The sequence below is a fragment of the Alligator mississippiensis genome, chromosome 11, assembly GCF_030867095.1.
Source record: "Alligator mississippiensis isolate rAllMis1 chromosome 11, rAllMis1, whole genome shotgun sequence".
Classification (NCBI taxonomy): domain Eukaryota; kingdom Metazoa; phylum Chordata; order Crocodylia; family Alligatoridae; genus Alligator; species Alligator mississippiensis.
Window position 1 is genome coordinate 44616530 of NC_081834.1, and position 19975 is coordinate 44636504.

The 19975-nt window shown below is 43.1% G+C and overlaps 1 protein-coding gene across 1 annotated transcript in view; it reads right to left on the reverse strand.

Moving 5' to 3' along the window:
* ARIH1 (ariadne RBR E3 ubiquitin protein ligase 1) overlaps positions 1-19975 on the reverse strand; it is an 87402-nt gene that overhangs the window by 3685 nt on the left and 63742 nt on the right. The window contains exons 7-13 of the mRNA XM_014604473.3: positions 18614-18720; positions 14775-14817; positions 13957-14028; positions 4984-5114; positions 4817-4874; positions 2699-2959; positions 1695-1807 (exon numbers count right to left, since the gene is read on the reverse strand). Of these exons, the coding sequence (XP_014459959.2) occupies positions 1695-1807; positions 2699-2959; positions 4817-4874; positions 4984-5114; positions 13957-14028; positions 14775-14817; positions 18614-18720 (785 nt within the window). The remainder of the gene's footprint in view (positions 1-1694; positions 1808-2698; positions 2960-4816; positions 4875-4983; positions 5115-13956; positions 14029-14774; positions 14818-18613; positions 18721-19975) is intronic.

The window sequence follows — 19975 nt, forward strand, 5'->3', positions numbered from 1 at the left end:
GGTTTTTAAATCCCATTTTCCAGAAATGCCACAAGCATCACAAGCTGAAAAGCCAAAAACAGCTACATATCAGTTGAATGGACAGTCACTGCAGTTTTCTTAAAGAATTCTCTACATCCTGCGGTTCCCCTTGCAATTTTTCAGTCCTTTGTTCCATCCTGGCCTTATAAAATATGGCCAGCAAATGATGAACATCAAGTTTAAATGTTAAAAGCAGGCAACAAAAGAAGTATTTGAAGTTTATGATCAGATTGGTGAATTAGGGTCTCCTGCATACCTAAAAAGCTCCCCATTTTTCCCCCAGAAATAAAAGTTGACAGGTTTGGGATGCTGTGTTTCCAGACACTCCAGCCCATGTTTATTTTTAAATTTGCTTTGGGTAGTTGCTAATACCCCTAAAAGAATATCCAATATTGAAAAGTCAATGGAATCAGCAACTCTGGTGTTAGGCTGAGATTCCAGCTCTGATTCAATCTAAATGGTGCAAGCTCCTCAAAACCAGATTCTCACAAAACATAGTCCCAGCATTACAGACATACAACAGTGGGCAGCAGTCCCACTAGGCATATAATTAGCATATTAATTTACCTGACAAAGCTCCAAACACTAGAGCTCATTTTATTTGCAAGTATCTTTCCCCCCTGATAGACCTAACAAATGCAGCAATTGAGGCCTGGTGCCTTCAAACTAAAACTTGTAACCCTGTAAACTCATCTACATCTACAATATGGAAAAATACAAGACTGTAAATGAGTTTCTCTAGAACAGTGGTTCCCAGTCTGTGGCATGGGTACCACCAGTGGTATACAGACAACCTGTCAGTGGTACGCATTAGAAGATTTTTTACAATTATTCTATATGACAAAAATTTGCTGGTGGTACATAAGGTTGTATTATTTTAAATGGGTGATGTGCAATCTGTCAGTGCGGGAACCACTGCTCTAGAAATTGAATTTGTGCCATCTGAGCCCCACTGCTCCAAAAAGATGCATCTGGGGGTGACCGTTGGTACAGAAGGGTTATATTAGTCTCTCCATTTTCTTTATAATGTATCTCTCTTCTTGCTATATCCTATTGACGGGTTAATTTGTGCACAGGGCAAGAAGCCCCCACTGAACACATGACCATCTCAAGGCAAACGTGTTGGCCAACAAAATTAAATGTCCTCCTCCCTTTTCTTTTGCTCTTATTTATGGCCCCTTCCTGATGCTATTGTTCTCTGGTTACTCCTTTCTTATTCCGACAGGAGAGGCTAAAGGCAACAGTAATTAATACAGACATACTATACAGGGACTGCAAAACTCTCTCACTGTTGTTCAACAGAACAGATGCTCGCAACTTGGGAAGCTCTGCATCCCCTTAATTAAGGCTCGTTTCCTAAAAGGTCAGAGCACATGAGGCTGAAACCAGATTAGGACCCCAGCATTGCTAATGCCTATTTGATTTTATGTGCTAGAGAAGATCAGTGCTCACTCTCTACCTCTGGCCTCAGCTGCCTGGTTACAGGTTGGCTGCTGACCAAGAACTTTGGCTAGAGGCCCAAAATGAGCAACTCTCTAGAGATTTGACTGAAAAATGTATAATGAAGCCATTACATTTGCCTTCCCCCTAGACTGTTACCTACCATATCAGAAGTGACAGAAAGGTAATGGTAGAATGCAGTATTTGAGTTAGTGTTTACTTCAAAAACATACCTGTACTTATCTTGTACTTTCTGCTTTATGTCTTGCAGAGAATCTTGGGATATATCTCGCTCCAGGTACCCAGAAAGCACCTCTGTAGCATTCTCTAAGTCTGCTTGGTTATTCTGCGAAGATGAAAACATGCCAATTTCTTTTAGAGAGACACTTCTTCAAACTTACTAGCATCATCATGACCTAAACAAAAAGGTAAGAGGGGAAGTTCTGCACTGCGTTACACACCAGAGTGAGCCATTAACTCCAGATATCAGAACTGAGAAGGCAGAGAATTCATTTCATGATTTGATGAGCAGAGTCACCAGCAAACATTTACATTTTATTTTACAGTCTTCCTTGATTTGCAATACACCTAAAAGAAACAAACAGCTCTTTCCTTATTTGCTTTATCCTGTGGGAAAGACAGGTGCCTCTCTCCTTCCGTCCCTTGTACACTTAACTCCTCTAAACATGAGCAAGGCCTTTGTCAAACCTTCAGAGCTGTGCTTGGTCATTAATGTGGGCACACCAATGGTCTGCTATGCTGTGTGGCTTTGACTGACTACAGATGTAAATAATGATGAAAGGCTATTTTAATTAGAAAAGGCCTAAACTGCTTCAGTCTTTGTAGCAGCCAGGGACACTATTTTACTACCATTGTCTTAAAACCAGGAAGTATTGGATAGATGTAAGAGATTAAATCCAAGGTCTAGAAACACTACCAACTAGCTCAAGCCCTAAACTTGATATTTACTTTTGTAGGCCTGAAAATGCAATGGCTGTGTTATGGCATTAGACAGTGGTTAGACAGTTATCTGTTGTGTAAAGGCAACTTTCCTTTCTCCAGGAGGGAATGCTGCATGCAATCCAATCCCTACACTACTTCATTATCACCCAAGAAAGAAAGAGAAAGAACAGAGCTCTGTCTTTCCAGTTTCTTACTAACTGTGATCAAGTTTCCCTATTGCACCCTAGTAATGTAATCTTTACTCCCAGCAAGCCAAAAGCACACATTTCCCTACCTCAAAGATAATGGACTGATTATTCTTTTTGAGGTAGAAGGCAAAGACGTAAGTGTACATGAGTGTGGCACGACACTGGCAGAGGACGTCAACTGCTTTCTTCAGGAACTGCACCTCGATCCATGACATGTTGTGCTGCTGCATTTCCTCCATTTTCTGCTTCACCTGAGCATAGAGTTTGTGCTCAAAGCGCAGGCTTTGCATGTGGTTCATATAGCGGTTGCAGTAGAACAGGTACCTCTGCAGGGCTGCTCTGGATCGCTGTGTTAATTCCCATTATATAAAAGAAAACAAATAGTTAAAACAAAGTAGGGGCTGATAATAACTAAGAAAACAAGCAGTCTCATAAGGGTTCCAAATCTGACCCACAGAAAGGAGTTTCCATTCTGAACAGGTTCCTTCTCTCCTTAGCTGGTCAGATTCAAATACAAATATGGCACTACTCTGTACAACTCTGCAGAAGCACACCAGTCATTGTATAGCTCCGAGTAGGCAAAACCACACCCTCTGCAGTTTTAAGATCACCCAAAGGATATTAGTGCTAAACAAGATCCCAATCCATGACGTTTGAGAATTAAATCATACTTCCAAAATAATCTGTGCAAGTAAGTATATACATGCCTGAATCACAACCACAAGGCTCCTGCTAACATACACCAACCTCAAATCTCATTACCTGCACACGCACAGGACTGAGTGCAACACAGCACTGAAGAGCCAAAATAAATCTAGATGGGAAATGTGTCCTACCATTCCACTCCTGACAGGAGGCCCTCTATTCTCTTGCTGAATAGCTGAAGAGTTGTGCCCTAATTTTAAATCCCTTTTATGGCCCCTACTGCCAAGTTCAAGCCCCCCCCCAATGAAAATGGTTATGAACAAGGTAAGCCAGATCTTTCCCTTCCTTAGTCCATCATCCTTGTCAGTCTCATATTTTAAGGAGCAAAACAAGTCCAGCCAGACTTTTTATGCAGTTCATTTGAAAGTCTACAGACTACTAAGCTAGTCAAAATTCTCTTTTTATGAACACACATCTACTTAACTAAACTTCCTCAATTTGGCAATGGAAATCAATCTATTTCATTCAAATTACGTTTACTTATATAGGTGGCTCAGGGTCCTACCACAGAAGAAATGAACATCCTTATTAGGATACTAGAACGCTGATTTATCTGTCCAATTTAATGTTGTTTTAAAAATGTTACTTCCAATATATTTTTAAGTAAACACCCTGATTAAGGAATGGGAAAGAGTTTTAATATATTGAGCAGCCTGGGAGAAAGTATTGATAATTATTATAGGCACAAGTCATATGCATAATCATTATTCTTAGTAATTTCTTTGTTGGCAGATTAACTGAAGTATTAAGGATGCGCTCAGGATAAATATCTCAATGTGAAGGTGATGGCTATATTCTACTTCAGTACATGCAAGTATGGATTTGTATTAGAATGTGTTTCAAGAAATATTTAAGTGCTTGGCTACAGGAATGCTTAGCCAAGGCGCATGAAATGGATTTCTGCAACCCACAGTATGCATAAAAGACAACCCCTCCCTGTTTACAAGTGCTCTGGTGTGAATACAGGCAAAGTAACCAGTTTTAAAACACAGCTAAATGTATATCCAGGACTTCTACTCACTGAGCCTACTTTCCAAGAACAAAGCAATCCAGGAAAGCTCTTGAAAGACCCATTATAGACAACTGCTATGAAAAACCACCAGGAATTCTACTACATTTACATGCAAAAGGTCTGCTCCTCCTCAATACACAGGGCCATAACCTCAAGAATTCTGCTATACAGAACACTTTACAAAGAAGTCAGGACTGTCTCGGATTCATGGCTCTGTAGAGATTACATTCCATAACAGCCAACTATATTTAACATCAACAGAAAACAAAAATGACAAAGGCACCTATCTTAAAGTGTTCAAAAGACTTTATATATCAACCAAACAAGATTCCATTGTTGTGATGCAAGCTAAATGCCTTTTGGATTTTGCTCTGTGTCCAAGAGTTCCAGGAGTGGGTGTGTGTCTCTAAAATGGGGGTTTAGAGAGCCAAAAACACTTCCCAGAGCAAGATATTCCTCCAGACCCCACCAAAAGTTGTGGACTCACCTCCTGTGCATCCCTTGCTGCCTTTGCATCATCCTCATTGTAGCGATTACAGTTGTACCTGTAACAAACAGACATCTGACGCTTGAGAACTGCCTTTCAAAAAATGTACTCAAAGGTCTGTAATGCCACTTTCATGTCCAGCCATTAGGTTACTGTTCTAAACCTACCAGGCAGATCCATGTGGCTCCCAAGGGCCAAGACACACCCAACAGAACTCTGCTTTACAGTTCTGGTTCCGACAGACCATGTGGTTGCAGCCGCCATCCTTTTCGATGGTCACATGACATTTTGGGCATTCCTGTAAACAGAATGCAGACAGTCAGTGTTAAAAACAAAGCAGGGCTTTTTAATCCTCTGAGAACACCCGCTGCTCTCACTCTACCTTTATTCAACCTAATCAGCCTCACAGCTGAGAGACTACTTCCTTTGGAGAGCTGATGATCAAAACAGATCCTCTGCCCACAAGTCAGGGCCCAAACGCTTTCAAACACTAAAGATGCACAACAACACAGTTTTAAGGAATGACTCATTTGCTTGTTTACCGAGTTATGGTTAGCTGGTTGGCCAGTGTCACCTTACCAGTCCTCTAGTCCAGGAGACAGGCAGTACAGCAGCAGATAGGACAGGAAGCAGAAGATCAGGCAGGGAGCAAAAAGCAGGGAAGGAGATTGGGCAGGTAACACAGAGTAGAGGAGCAGGAGGAGCAGCAGACTAGACAGAGGAAAGAGACTAGAGTGGTACTCCAGGAGGGTATGGGGCTAATTTGTGACACTTCTGCCAAAAAGATTGACCCCCACTGCTCTAGTTCAACCCCCTGCCCTAAGTAGGATCATCCCTGTTTAAACCTTTGTAGTCAAGTGTTTCCATCTAACCTACTCTTAAAAGCTTCCTAGAATAAAGATTCCACAGCTTCCATCATTAATCTATTTCAATATTTAACCATATTTATAATTACAGCATTATTAATGCTTTCTGTGATTAGTAACAGTGGTTCTAGGGGAAACCAAATAAATGTTCTACCACCACCAGTTCATGGCAAGGCTAACAGAACAGGCAAGCGTTTTGTACGATGATGACATAGCCTGCTTCACACATGTTAGGAAACTTTATTTTTTAAAACTTAGCCAAGGCTGCAGTATGCCAGCAACACCAACTTGCCACAAGCCATCTTGGATTGGCTATGAAAAGTGAAGCAAGGAATACAATCTGGCTGCCAACTGCTGCAACCAATCTGTGTACACAGACACCTCATTTAAAAGTCACCAACATGAGAAGAGTTTTTATACTCAGAAATTTCTAGTCTGTTTGCCTAGGTTCCTTTATCTTCCCAGTTGCAAGTGAGAGGGAATGTTTTTTGCTGGCACTTTTTGCAGAGAACACTACAAGTGTTTTTTTCCAGCCTCCCGTTTTCTTTGTAGAATACATGCTGAAATGGACAAAAATGTTCCTTAATCAGTTTAATAAGGTCCCCTGAAGGCTGTTTTGGATCAGTGACATAGAAGCTGCAATGAAGTATTCTGCCCCTCCCCCCCCCCCAATATCTGAAAACCTCAGACAAAGAAAGCATCATCCTGCAGTTCAGAAAACCCTCTATCAACTAGAGTAATTATTTCACCTAGCATGTTTATAATAATAAAATAAAACCAACTTTTCCCACCCAATACTCCACTCCCTCCATGGGGCGTTTGCACTGCTGTTGCATATTCCCTCCTCTCTGTGCACCACCCCTAGTCAAAGCTTTTATTTACAGCACAGGACAGAATGGGAACCCGGTTGGAATCCATTAGTTGGCTATAGTGTCACTGCTGAACAAAGGGGGGCTAGAAAAGTAGCGCTGCACGTAGAAAACATTTCCAAAACCAGATTTTTCCAGAACCTGTGTCCTTCCTACTCAGCAGCCACATAAGCCATCTCATCTTAACATATCCATTTCATTAGTAAAATGCACGCTCTTCCTTCACTGCATTCACAGACTTCCCCCACTCAGGAAAGCACACGTTATTCTTATAAATTTAATGTTTGTTATATATTACATATGAGGCAGCTCAACACAAAATAGCAAATAGCTGACGTAGGATTCAAAGTAATTCCCAAATAATCTTATAAATCAACATACAAACTGTTAGGCAGCTGTTGTGGCAGGCAGAGTATATTATGCTGCCATTATAAGCTACAATCTCATCTCTGCAACTCACTTGCCAAACTAAAAAAAAATGTCAAGAATGTGACATCCCTTTTTGTGCACTGCTGGGGCACTTCTGTCCAATACAGACTTTCTCCCAAAAACACAAAAGAGGCTAGCAGTTAGTTGGTTTACAGGTACAATTTGGCAGTCACTGAGTTTGCTTTGAATTACAGAATAAAATTTAACCTACTTTATCCAAAGGCCCTTTTTACAACCTATGCTTAAATTCTGCTCATTTAAAATTTCAGAAGAGAAAACCTGCATTGGCATTTTGAGACGAATACTGAATTCCTAAACAGACCTGGCTTGAGAGCAGGGCATGAATGCCACTGTCCTTCTTCAGTAGCAAGGTAACAAGCCAAACTTCATGTTACTCATGTCCAAGGCAACAAGGATGTTTTACAGAAAGAGTGAACAAGGTAACCAGTTACTCTTTTCACTGACTTCCTCCACTCAGACACAGCTTCTAGTTTAGGCACTTGCATGACCCTTTTCCCATACCCATGTGCCTCAATTTTCTTTCATCTTCTGTTTCCTAGAGGTAAGTGCTGACACCTCCTTCTTGCAGATGGTGGAAGTTTAGGTATTGACAGATTAAGAGATTATGAAGACTTAAAAGGTGCCAGGGAGTGTGTGTTTGGGGGGAGAAGGAGAAAGGCGTTACCAAAGGTCAGTGAATATGTGAACTGTTCTGTATCTGTGCTCCATCCACAGCAAGACTCCTTCATCCAAATGTATACTTTGACTTGAATTCTTCCTCAGTGAATTCAAACTAAAAGGTTCAGCCTATGAAGCAGACCAGCAGTTTTCAACCTGTTTCGTATCACGATCCATTTGTAATCAATGGCCAGTCCTGACCTAGCACCCCTCACTCCTGGCCTGCTGCCTCCCAGCCCCGTAGTGTGGGGCATGGAGGGCCCCAACCAGCCCCTTGCAGGCTAGATTTCTGCCAGTCTTCAAGGGGAAAAAAGCCACCGTTTCCCACGTTTTCATCTTTAAAAGGAGAATCCATTTTTAAAAGTTTATCGATCCATTTTTAAAGCTTGTTCATGGCCCTTTCATATATTCTTGCAACCCACAGGTTGAGAAACATGGAAGTAGACAGCTTCCCTTTTGCTTCAGTCTACTCTTTTCTTCAGAACCATAAGTGCCTAGTCACTTCGGCCACCGCCACACAGGCTCTTAAAGCTTAGGATCAGTGGCTGGTCTTCCACATCAGCATGTTCGAAGTCAAAGCCCACCCTATTTTCTGCCTGCTTCCCCTTCTTCCTGGGGGGGAGGACAGGGCTTGCAGTGTGATCTCACTGAAACAAATTCTCTCCTATGTCAGTCTAAGTTCTTCTGTTTTCAACTGCTGCAGTACCACCCCACAAGAGAAGCATGCATCTCAAGCCAGAATGTAATGCAACTAAGGCATTATTTGGGAAAGCCAACTGAATTCAAACCAATTTCTGAGTACCAACTGTGAAGTGCAAAGTCTGTTTGTACTGGCATAACATCTGCCAGCTCTAGCCATGGACCAGGCCAAACCCTCTTCAAGAAATACCACTCATCTGTCCATGGCGCTCCACATCAGTGAACTTCAACTACTCTGCAGGTGTAGATCCACCTTTGACACACTGCAGTAATTCAGTCTTAATAATCTGTACTACCACAGGGGGATCATAATCTTTTGGCCAAAACCACACACCTCCCAGCCACTTCCTGGCAAATCTAAAAGAACCAGGCCCCCTCAACTGAAGCAGCAAAACTTAGCCTTATGTTTTTTTCCAGCTGGTTCTCTTATAACATGTTCCTCCAGCTTGAATTGTTACTAGCTTACCTTAGTCAAAGCCCCCAGTGTCAGCAAGACTAGCCAAGCCAATTGAGTGGAGTAGCTGGACTGAAGGTAGAGCCAAACCATTTAGAAGATTCTCACCCTGAACTACTTCAATGTCTCCCATTGTAAGGACCATGTAAGGCAGATCAGGAATGCTACTATGGTCTGATCAAAAGGAATCAGGCCCTTTGCTCTTCATCAAAGGCCACCAGCCACGAAACCAAGCCATTTTAGGATACACGTGAACTCAGAATTGATCCAGGTTATGGAAAACTGAGTGCCCTACATACCAACAAAAATATTTCCGTAGCACCACTTCCACAACTGCTTCTTTAAAAAACAAAAGCAAAACCACAACAGTTCAACAGGACAGTAATTGGTGATACTTTAAACATTGACGTAAATTTTTGAAGAAAGGCCTGTTTCTTTAAAATAAGTTGGTAGGATATAATTGCATCTGTTTGGATGGTCATCCCGCTCCAATACTGTCTCTCGCGTCTTAACACCTAGGAGGGATTCTGCTGCCGTAAACATTTGTAGCTCCTCGGCAAGAAAAGTGGATGGTAACTGAGTTTTGACCAAAGATAGAAGATCATGGAAGGTGACTTCTACAGTAAAGTTATACAACCCAGAAGTGGGGCCCCGTTAGACTGGTGTCCATAAGAGTACAATTGCTCAATAACATTAAGAAAAATCATGGGAGGAGGTTGCTTAAAAAGAAACACTGAAAAAATGCTGAGCAGTGGCAGCAATAGGACCAAAAACTGTCCAAACTATTAATACAAGGAATGGAAAAGCAGTATTTCTAGATTGAAGAGGTTAGGAAATGAGGCCCCTACTAAGAATTGCAGCCAAGCAACATTATGAAAAGGAAGTCAAGTTACCAAACCAGAGGATTATTCTGGATGGATCGTCATCATGCTCTGATGCAAGGGGTCACCTAATTAAGATATTCATAATCCAGAGAATTCTACAATTTTAGGGTAGAAAACTACTATTTTAAGGTTATAACAAAAACCAGGGCAAACCTGTCCCCTTTTTGCCATGCTTAGTCTTTATTAGCTTCATGCTTTGAATACAGCAATTATTACTCTATTCAGGAACTGCAGTTCCAATATCAACAAAGATGAAAGAGCTCAACTGCTTCCCATAGCCACACTATGATATGAGATCTGCCCTCCTCATTGCTTTTCCTGAAATCTCACAGGGAAGTGGAGTTGTCAGTACTCTGGCTCTACCCAAAGATACCTGCACTTAAGTTCCAAACTTAAAAATGGATTGTGTAATGCTCTAAGGATGCTCAATGCCTACCAGCAGTTCTCTTGATGTTCTGGATTCTGCATGTTCCATTATAAATGCTCATGCAAGGCAATTTAGTGTAATTACAAGTAGAAAACACTGAGCTAAATATAACAGTTTAAATGCTTGCTCATTCAAAAAAAAAAGAGAAAAAAAAGCAGTTCCACATCTGAGACCAGATACTTCGTGGCTCTAGCACTGAACTATATTGGCATGAAACGAAACAGACGTTCTTAAAAAGGTTGAAGCTGGTGCCAAAAAAGGATATGATGGGATGCCAAAATTTATAGGCACCAACACAAATGCAGCTTTTCCAGACAGCAGAGAGGGAGTGGAGCATATAGTCAAACAGGCCTGAAAAGGAAGCAAGAACTGGGCTTGTGCCCTTTTGCATTTCTTTATAATGGACAAAGGCCTGAAAGCTTTTCTGGAAAAAAAAAAAGATTCTGCTTGTTATGTACGTAAGAAATTCAAGTCTTGTCTGGCCTGGAAAATAGTAGAGAAGTGACATCATGTCAACCAAGAGAGCAGAGCAATAGCAAAGGGAAGGAATTTTACTTTGGTGACTCATGTTTCAGATGGAGGAAGCCTGGTCTTCAATGTTGAATGCTTTTGCCCCTTCCATTTTAACATACCCGAACTGCCCAGGCACCCTATAGTAACAGCCAAGGAATTCTTTTGATAGTCCTGATATTTAAGGCTAAAATTTCTACTGATTTTTAAAGACTCCTAGTTAATATTCTTTGGAGGGTTGCTTTAAAGAAATAATTCACTTTTGTGACGAAGGTGTTTCACGTCCCAAGCCATGCCCAATAAATAGTAATAGGCTGTAAGTTATTAAGGGGATGGAATCCAATTAAACGCCTTATATAAAAATGAATTGAGAACAAAATAGGTTGTGAACACCTGACTTCCATGAACAAGAACATTAAGGATTTAAGGCCTTAACATAAAGTTGCTCTTGATTCACTTTAGGTGCGATTTTAACCAATGTCCATCCCCATTTAGACACATTTCAGTTTAACGTCAATTTGCTTTGGATTAAACTACTTAATCCAGATTTTGTTCCATCTATATACCACGTTCTGTGCAATGGGCTCCTGTGAGCTATAATCCTACAAGCCACATTACTATCCCTCAAACTGAAAACAGGAGTGTCAGTTCAGGGGACCAGAAGGCTCCCTGCTAAGCCCAACATCGATTTCAATTTCATGATGCTCTACACTTAAAATAAATTAGATTATCAATCAAGTCTACGTAAGAGTGACTTCATTACACCACACCAATTTCTGGAGACAATCTTTTTAGCTTGCTTTTGTGTTCTGTCATAGGACAGTTTTCTAATTTTGCCTCATGGCACTCCTGTCTCTTAAGGCAAGCATGGACAAATGTATCATATTATCCCACTGCTCCTCTAACAGGACCACCAACAGAATATACAGCACGTAAAGACTGGTACCCGTCCAATTCTTTGTTGACTTATACAGGAGAGGTCCTGAATCCTGTGGTTATTCAGAGTGGCAAGTGAGGCCTTATTTGATAGAATTTTTCACAAGCTAAAAAGCTGCAGCAGGAAGAGGAAGAAATGTGATGGCACACACAAATAGCAGGATTACTTAAAAGACAACAGAGTCAGGTTTTCTAACTCAACAGGGCATTTCATAATTGACTAATTTCAGTTTCTTTCACGGTTCTTTACTTCAAGAAATGCCTTGAGTTCCTAAACTGCAGTATTAGTCTGAGCCTGAATGCCCTTCTGAGGTTTCTCTTTGGATGGAGTTATTTATCCTACACCCCTACCCCCGCATGCCCGAGCAGGAAAGGATTCTTTAGGATTATACAAATATTTGGGTCCATTTTGAAGGGTGGTAAACACGTGCCATGGTCAGATGCACTCAGATTTCTTTGAGAATTTGGACTTCAGCCAACAGGCAGCCAAGCCAGAAGAGGGAGGCTGTTGGCAGGCACGCTGCTCTGCTGGAGTGCTGTGCTGTGCTGGTCCTCCTGAGGCATGCCAGTAAGTGCTGGGCAGAGCTCAAACTGTGCGTGTTCCAACAGTCACTATTGCTAATATTTAAATCATTAATAGTGTAAAATTACACTCTTCTACATTGTCAATACCCCTGAGAAGGCACAGAGGTCATTACCGGGGGTGGGTTACATTTCCTGCCAGCTTTTCCTTCAATTCAATCTACCGTGAGGTCTGAAAGAATAACTGACATTGTCCCATAGTTAATCTAATTGATACAGATGCTGCAAGACTCCGTGACAGTGGGTCTGCTCAGATGTCTGATGCAAATACTCTGGGTTTTGTTTCTACTGCACAGTCTGGGCTCTATCAAAAGTATTTTCTTGTTGAAAAAAGGGCCAAATAAAATATTACCGAGTGTAGTTTAACAGATGTTCTAGGACATTTCCTTTCACTAACCTTCTCAACACATGGGTTTACTAGAGATTCTCCCCCTTGCAGCTAAATCCTGATTACTGACAGCCTGCACTGGGTTCCAGCTTCCTGCCTGCCCCGCTACCAAAATGGCTCCTACTAGTAGATTTAGGATCCCAAGAAAGCTGCCTTTACCAACGTAAATGTTATTTTTTTTCCCCACAGCTGAAATTTTGGACAAATTGAGGGAGGAAGGCCCACATCTTTCAGCATTAGAGGAGAGCCAGGAATAGTTTACAGAAGTGCCTTGTAGTACCCCAAGCTATTTTAGATTAAAGGCAATACCAACTCAGTCTACTGAGCATACATCCCTCTCACCTTTCAGCCACAAGGCAAACAAAAGCCCACGGAGGACTACAGCATAAAAGAAATCAATCACATCAAGCCCACTGAATCACTGCCCTTTTTAGTGATATTTAAGGATCAAGCAAAGTTTGAACAAAAACCTGGGTCACCTCTTGAATGACATAAGGAGGTTTCTCAACACTGTATGAAGCTTGTTAAACATGCTTAAAATATAAATTTTGCTGAGTTTTCAGAAGTTTGCTTCTGAGCAGAGACCAGGCATAAACACTTAAAGTGAATGGAAGTACCTTCAACCATGCATCTCCACACAGTGGGAAGTTCTTCACCTGCTACCATGCAGCCAATTCTACTTCACTGAAAAACATGCAATGTGCCCCAAACCAGATCCGTTTTCTCTACAGAAAACAATGCCCTTTCAGAGATTACACAGCAGAGCTAAGAAAAACAGAATGGCCATTTCTTAGTTGCCCTCCCCCATCACTCTTCTCTGCCCTTCTGGCTTGGCAGCCTATAGGCCCAGGTCTGTTTCTAAACTGCAGTCCCTACATGGCAGTTATAGGCTTTGTTTCCTTGCCACTGTGTCAGCCTCTCTGTTTTTATTCCTCACAAAAGCAAACAAAAAAGAATATTTAAAGTTTTATGGAGAGTTGGGCTATCTGGAACCAATGGATTTACATAATAAAATCTTAACAGCTGTTCTGCCAGTTTCCATCTGGAATCCTGCCCAACTGAAATGAACAGCCCCTGAAAAGGCGAATGTAAATTAACACAGCCTCACCAAACCACCAGTGCTGCATGTTTCTCTCACACAGAATCAAATAAAAATTTGTTGGACAGAAGCCTTTATCTTGCTTTGGGTTTCCAATTAAACCTTTTAGTATGAAAGTGAAACCCTGAACTAGAATTCAAAACATTACCTGTCCACAGGAAGAAGCATTTTAAGTGTACTAGCAACTTCAGCACCTAATACTCACAACAGCACAGGGCTGGGGAGGAAGATTCCCCTGGTAGCAAAAGATTAAATTATTGTCTTGGCTTGCATCAGGGTTTCTGTACAAAACAGGTTTCTGACAGGAAGTGAAACTAACCTTTGTGTTTGCTGCAATCCAGTTGGAAGTTTCACTGTCATCATCACACTTCTTAATCCACTTCTTTAACCACTGTTAGGAAAAGGATGAAACAGAATAGACTTTAGATATTTCTAGTAAAGACACATGCATTAAAAAGGTCATAGTAAGCACATAACAAAAAAGACTTGCAAAGGTATATTTACATACTGAATGCCATCGCTTGTTAATCAGGGTGGGTACGATTTTTAAAATTTGTTCATGGCAGATAATCTATCAGAATCACTTGACACTTAGCAGAAAACAGTACCAGAGTACCAGAAATCTTATGCCCATTTTATGGGCACTGTCTTACTGTAACAAAATAATCCAACCCTGCAAGGTTCACTACACAGCAGCAGCAGCCCCTAGAATCAGGGCCAGCAAGTTCAAATATGAAAACCAGAAGCCATCTGTGAACCCACTGAGGTGCTAAGCACCTACATGAATGTTGTGAGCATGGAAGTGCTCCCTGGAGAGCAAAAAGTGCATTTCTGAGGTCATATCTTTCTACTGCCAAAGGCAAGGAGAGAGACTACTATAACATCATAGGTCAGAAATTTCCCAAACAACAGTAGTAGCTCTGCCTCAAGTAGGGGATATCAGACTACTTGAAAAAAGACAAATGGCACTTGAAATCATCTTTTTTTGGCCCAAACAGGCAGAAATCTATTACATACCTGGGTGTAAGTGGTTTAAGGTTCCCCTCTACTTTGCCAGATGACATACACAAAATAGGACTACATAGTCCTTTAATGCCACAAAGCCCTAGATTCAGTGAGGAAGACAGATGTTCTTACCTTGCACTTAACAGGATCATGCCAATTTTCACCACAATTAAAGCTGGAAATGAAAGACTCGGAGTTAGTTTACAGCATTTCATCTATTACTTTGTAACAGTCATTACATCAAAAGATAACTACCAAATTTACTTGCAAAGTGGTTTTCTTCTTCTGGCTTACTCTAATGAAAGTGTCTAGCCACCAGATCTTGCTGAAGGCAATATGCTGTAAGCGCATTTCAACTGAACTGAAATTCCATGCCCCTTAATAGTACCATAGTTTAAAGTAGAGGTAGACAACCCCCACCACAGGTGCCAGAGCATAGCACCCACCCAAAGGCATTTTGCTTGGCATGTGCACCTCCGGGCAGACAATGGGAAGGCGCTGCCAGAACAAGGATTGGGCCCTCACAGCTCCCCCTGTCCACCCCTGGCACACCAACATCTTACAAATTGAGGCTACAAGTGTTTTTGGCACTATACCCAAAAACGTTGCTGACATCTAGTTTAGAGTGTGCTCAAGAATGACTACTAACATTCATTCGATATGGATTCATTTTCCATTTATCAATAAGAGGCAGCTTTGTATGTTTTACATTACATCTGTGCTATTATTCATAAACCAAGCATACTGGTAAAACACAAAGGACTGTGCCTGTGTATTATATTCCAAAAGGGTTATAAGTGTAAAAGTGGATGCTTAGAATAAGGGATTTCCTCTATTAACTATTCACAAATTTGTATTAAATGCATTTTCTCTAGTGAACATACCCTTGGTGATGTTCACAACCTAATAAAAATGCAAACTTGCATGTAATTCAGGCCTCAGTAGGGATACACCGATAAAGATTTTTTGGGCCCAATTTGATACAAATGGTCGATTATTGACCAGCCATATTGGCCGATACCGATCCAATTGCCGATATGCAGCCCAGCAGCTTGGAGAGCAGCATCCAGTTGGTAAGGCAATATGCTGTTAAACTAAAATTCAGTTAAACAAAGTTAAAGTTCAGTTAAAATTCTGTTGGGGGGGGGGGTGGGTGGACGCAGGCATGCGGGAGGCTGATCAAGGCCCCCACGGTAAGGAAGGGGCTGGAGCTGAAGCAGGGGCAGAGGCAGGCACTGCCGTGCCATGGCTTGTCTGGAGGGCATGGGGGGGGGCATGGGGAGGCTCTCACTGCTGTGCACACCCCTGGGGGAGGCATGGGGGGCATGTGCCCCCCCCCAGATCTGTGTTGGGTGACAGCAGGCTACTCGCTGTGAACTCGGGGCCAGAGGCTGCGCTTGGGCCAGGCAGTGGCAGGAATGGGAGGGGGGCTATGGCAAATTTTGGGGTGGCTACAGCCCCCTGCTCCCAGTGCCACTGCCTGCCCTGCCCACCCCAAGCACAACTCAGACCCAAGCACACAAACCCACCCTGGCCCCATGCACAAATTGGAGGAGCACATGCCCCACACACCTCCCCCGGGGGTGCACACATCAGTAGAAGCCCTTCCCCCACAAACAAGCCACTAACTCTGTCCCGCCCCCTGCCCAGACAGCATCTGCCCCTTCCCCCACTCCCTCTCTCACCATAGGAGCCTCAACCTGCACCCCCTTTCCTCCCCCATGCCCCTCTCCTCCCCCCCCCCAAACAGACTTACCCATTGGACGATGGCCTTCAAGTTGCCGGGCTGCTCTCCTGGCCGTGTGCATGCTGCAGCTGTGCACGTGCATATGGCATTTATCAGCAGCATTACTCGGTCACATCAGCCAAAAAAAAAAAGCCAATTGCTGATAATGTAAATTGTCTTTTTATTGGTGCAAATACGATATGGGCCAATGCACTGGTGCATCTCTCAGCCTCAGTGTTCCTTGCCAAACCATTTAAAGACCATTTTAACTTGTTTCTTGTTTTTTGGCTACAGCTGCCATTTCTTATCAACAGAATGAAAGATTTTGTAGTTGGGGTGAAGGTCACTTAATAGGAGTTTGCATAGGCGGGAGAAGAGGGGGCTAACCGGGCTCAGCCCCGCCAAACACAGGCAGGAGGTAGAGCCCCAGGGCAGCCCGGCTGCAGGCTGCTGCAGCAGGGGTGGAAGAGTGCCCACACACACATGTACCCTGCACAGCCAAGATCACAGCTGGCTGAGCAGGCAGATTAGTTTCTTTCTGTTTTCTTTATTTGGGCTTCAGGGGGGCAGATCAAGACCCCCCCAAAGTGCAGAAGGCAGTGGGATAGGGGGAGGGGCAAGTCATTCACCCCTGCCCTGCTCCCTGCTGCACTGTGGAGATTGCCCCATGACCCGGCCTGGCTGGGTCCTCATTCATAGGACAGGGCCAGGTCTTGGGGCAATGGGAGCCTGGCAGCTGGTTTAGGGGCATGGGCAGACGGCTCCCGCCTCTGTGGGCGCTGTGGAGGAGCTGGGGGAAGGGGCACATTTCCCCCCCTTTCCTCCCCTGTGCCACACCACACCCATGGACAAGCCACCAGGCTCCAATTGTTCCACAACCTGGCCTGGCCAGGGCTCCATTCACAGTGAATGGGGTCCCAGCTGGGCCAGGTCATGGGACAATCAGAGCCTTGCTGTGCCTCGCTGCCCAGCCCGCCCAGCAGTGGGACTTGCATGGCACCACGTTGCCACCACTTTCAAAGGCAGCAGCGACGTATGGAGCAGGCAGAGCACAGCTCGCAGCTGTAACCTGCCTTGCCCCATGCAAACATCGGGGGGGGGGGGGGAGGCACGTGTCCATCCCCCCTCCCCCCCCCCCCCCCAGCTGCCTGGTGCTGTGCCCCTGGAGGCGGCACTGGGCTCTTCCCGGGGATGATGTCACGCAGGAGCAGGGGTCCCACAGGCTCTGTCCCCTCCAGCCTGGTGGTGCAGCCGAGGACGGCTCCGGGCCAAGCTGGGCAGTGCAGGGCCGGGGCTGGGGCCAGTGAGTTTACAGGGGCAGCTGGCACGAGGCAATGACTCCAGGCACGGGGGTTGGGATGGGTGCAAAGGGCCCCAGCCACGATCCGAGGCCCGGCTCTGCTCCAATCCCTTCCCGGTCCCAGCCCCATTCCCCTCAACACCCCCATAGCCCTTTCTCCTCTCCCTGCAGACTTTCCTTTGGTGGGGGGGCATGCATGCATGCGCACACATATTCAGCCCCCACCCCAATTTTTTTTTTCTCCTTCCACCTATGGTAGTGTACTAAAATAATCATCTCCCACTTCTGCAGTACCTTCCACAGGACAATCTCCCCCACTTTGAAACTGAGGGGGCTCAACCTCAGCCTCTGAGCCAGAACTATCTCCAATTCTCAGTCCTGTGCATTACAAGATATCCTAAAAACGGTTACATCAGTTAATTTTGCCATTTCTAGAGGGAATATTCTATATATTTTATCGATGTATTACCCAACTTCAGATTTTATTTCATGAAGGCCCATAAGCCATCTCTTAGGTAATGAAGGAGCTGATTTATGCTTCTTCAGTTTGCTGATGATGGCTCCCACTCCCTGGTTAATGAATCAACTGAGAAGAGGATCCAAGGGGGTCAGAATGGCTCCAGTAATTTCTCCAGGGTAGAGTATTCAACCTCTTGTGGCTAGCATCATGTCTGTGGCAGACAGTTTCATGGGGAAGAAGGAGATGAACATTTCTGGCTGAAGCATGAGGAAGTATATACAAAGCTAATTACAAGCTACTTTTAAAATCTCTTCCTTGCACCAAAATGCTGACTCAGCTTTCCCCCCTCCCCCCCATACTATCTTCTGCAACTTTTAAACTGTTTCTCAAACTAGGATTCTTTTTGTTTGCTAAATAAAGTAGCCTTTGGGTTAACTAGTCTTAAGTTAAAGTAGCCCTGAATTGACTCATTTGAGTGCTCTTACCAAAACTGACGCCCACACTTGCAGCGAACAGGTTTAGCATCAGGATACTGAACTTTAACAACATGGTGGCAGTCTGGGGCAGGACACCATTTTAACAATCGATTACACTAGAAAATATGAAGAAAAAGCATGGTGCAAAAATTACTAGGAAAAAGAGATACCATTTATTTTTATCCCTTCCCCTCCTGACATTGTTCTTGTGTCCTTTAACTTGAAGTATCTTCCTGTCAAATTTTGTCAATGAATTTAAAGCCTCCTTAATTCCATGCATTTACTCCATTAACTACAGGAAGGAATAAATATAGTATATTTACTTCACAGTGATACTGTAGCTAGTTCTCCTTTCTGGATATACAGAAGAACAGTTACTTTTATCCCCTGTAATTTATGTACAAAGTTATCTGGAGGACACTTTTGAGACAAGTGTTGAAGCTTTCCCACTGAAGTATTATCAGTGAAACTTGCATCCTCGGAATAGTAAATTTTGTGGAACTATCATATAAATTACCAATTATCATAAATTTAAATATTAAATTTAGATCTAAATCTCTATTCTGGTAAGCATTTTTTTGGGGGTCAATTCCATGGGAAATCGTGGCCAGCATAATTTTTTGTGACGATTGTGAAGATTCATTTTTCATGGTTTCTGCAAAAATCATGAAACCATGATTTAGGTAGGCTCCTACCCAGCATGTAATATACCAACTGCCATGCTTGTATTTTCCTGAGGCTACACATCGGCCTGACAGCACCTAGGACTTTTCCTAACCTTTAATAACCCTTATGCTTTTTAACCATAGTGTAACTCCAGTGCTACATTTGAACAGGTAAGTGGCAGACAAACAAGTGAGTTATGATTTGATTGCAACTAAACTGTACAAACTACTTCTAAAAATTACTAGACAGAGTAGCTAAATACTGCCCCCCCCCAACTTTGTCCCAATGGATTTCATGCAAGTTGGAAAATTCTCCTGTATCTGTGTTACCTTTTTCTGCATGTACTGTACTTTCAGTGATTTTCAGCTGAGGAGCCACTGGTTAAAACACATGAATATTTATTCAAAGCAATTCTACATCTTAATGCATTAAGAACTGGCCTTTGAGGTACCTGCCACAACGTCAGTGGCTTCCAGTTTCGAACCAGTCCCCTTGAGGACAGGCAACACTGCACACAAGTCCTAGAAAGCTTTTATTACCAACTGCATTTTCCTCATCTACCATAACAATGGTTTCCTAAATCTTCAGGTAACATCCCACTGCACTTCCCTCTGCCCAGCATGTAACTGATGGGGTCATGGGATTTCCCACTGCTTTAGAGATGGCTACTAATGTTTCTCCCATAATTAATTGGCCATGGGCTAA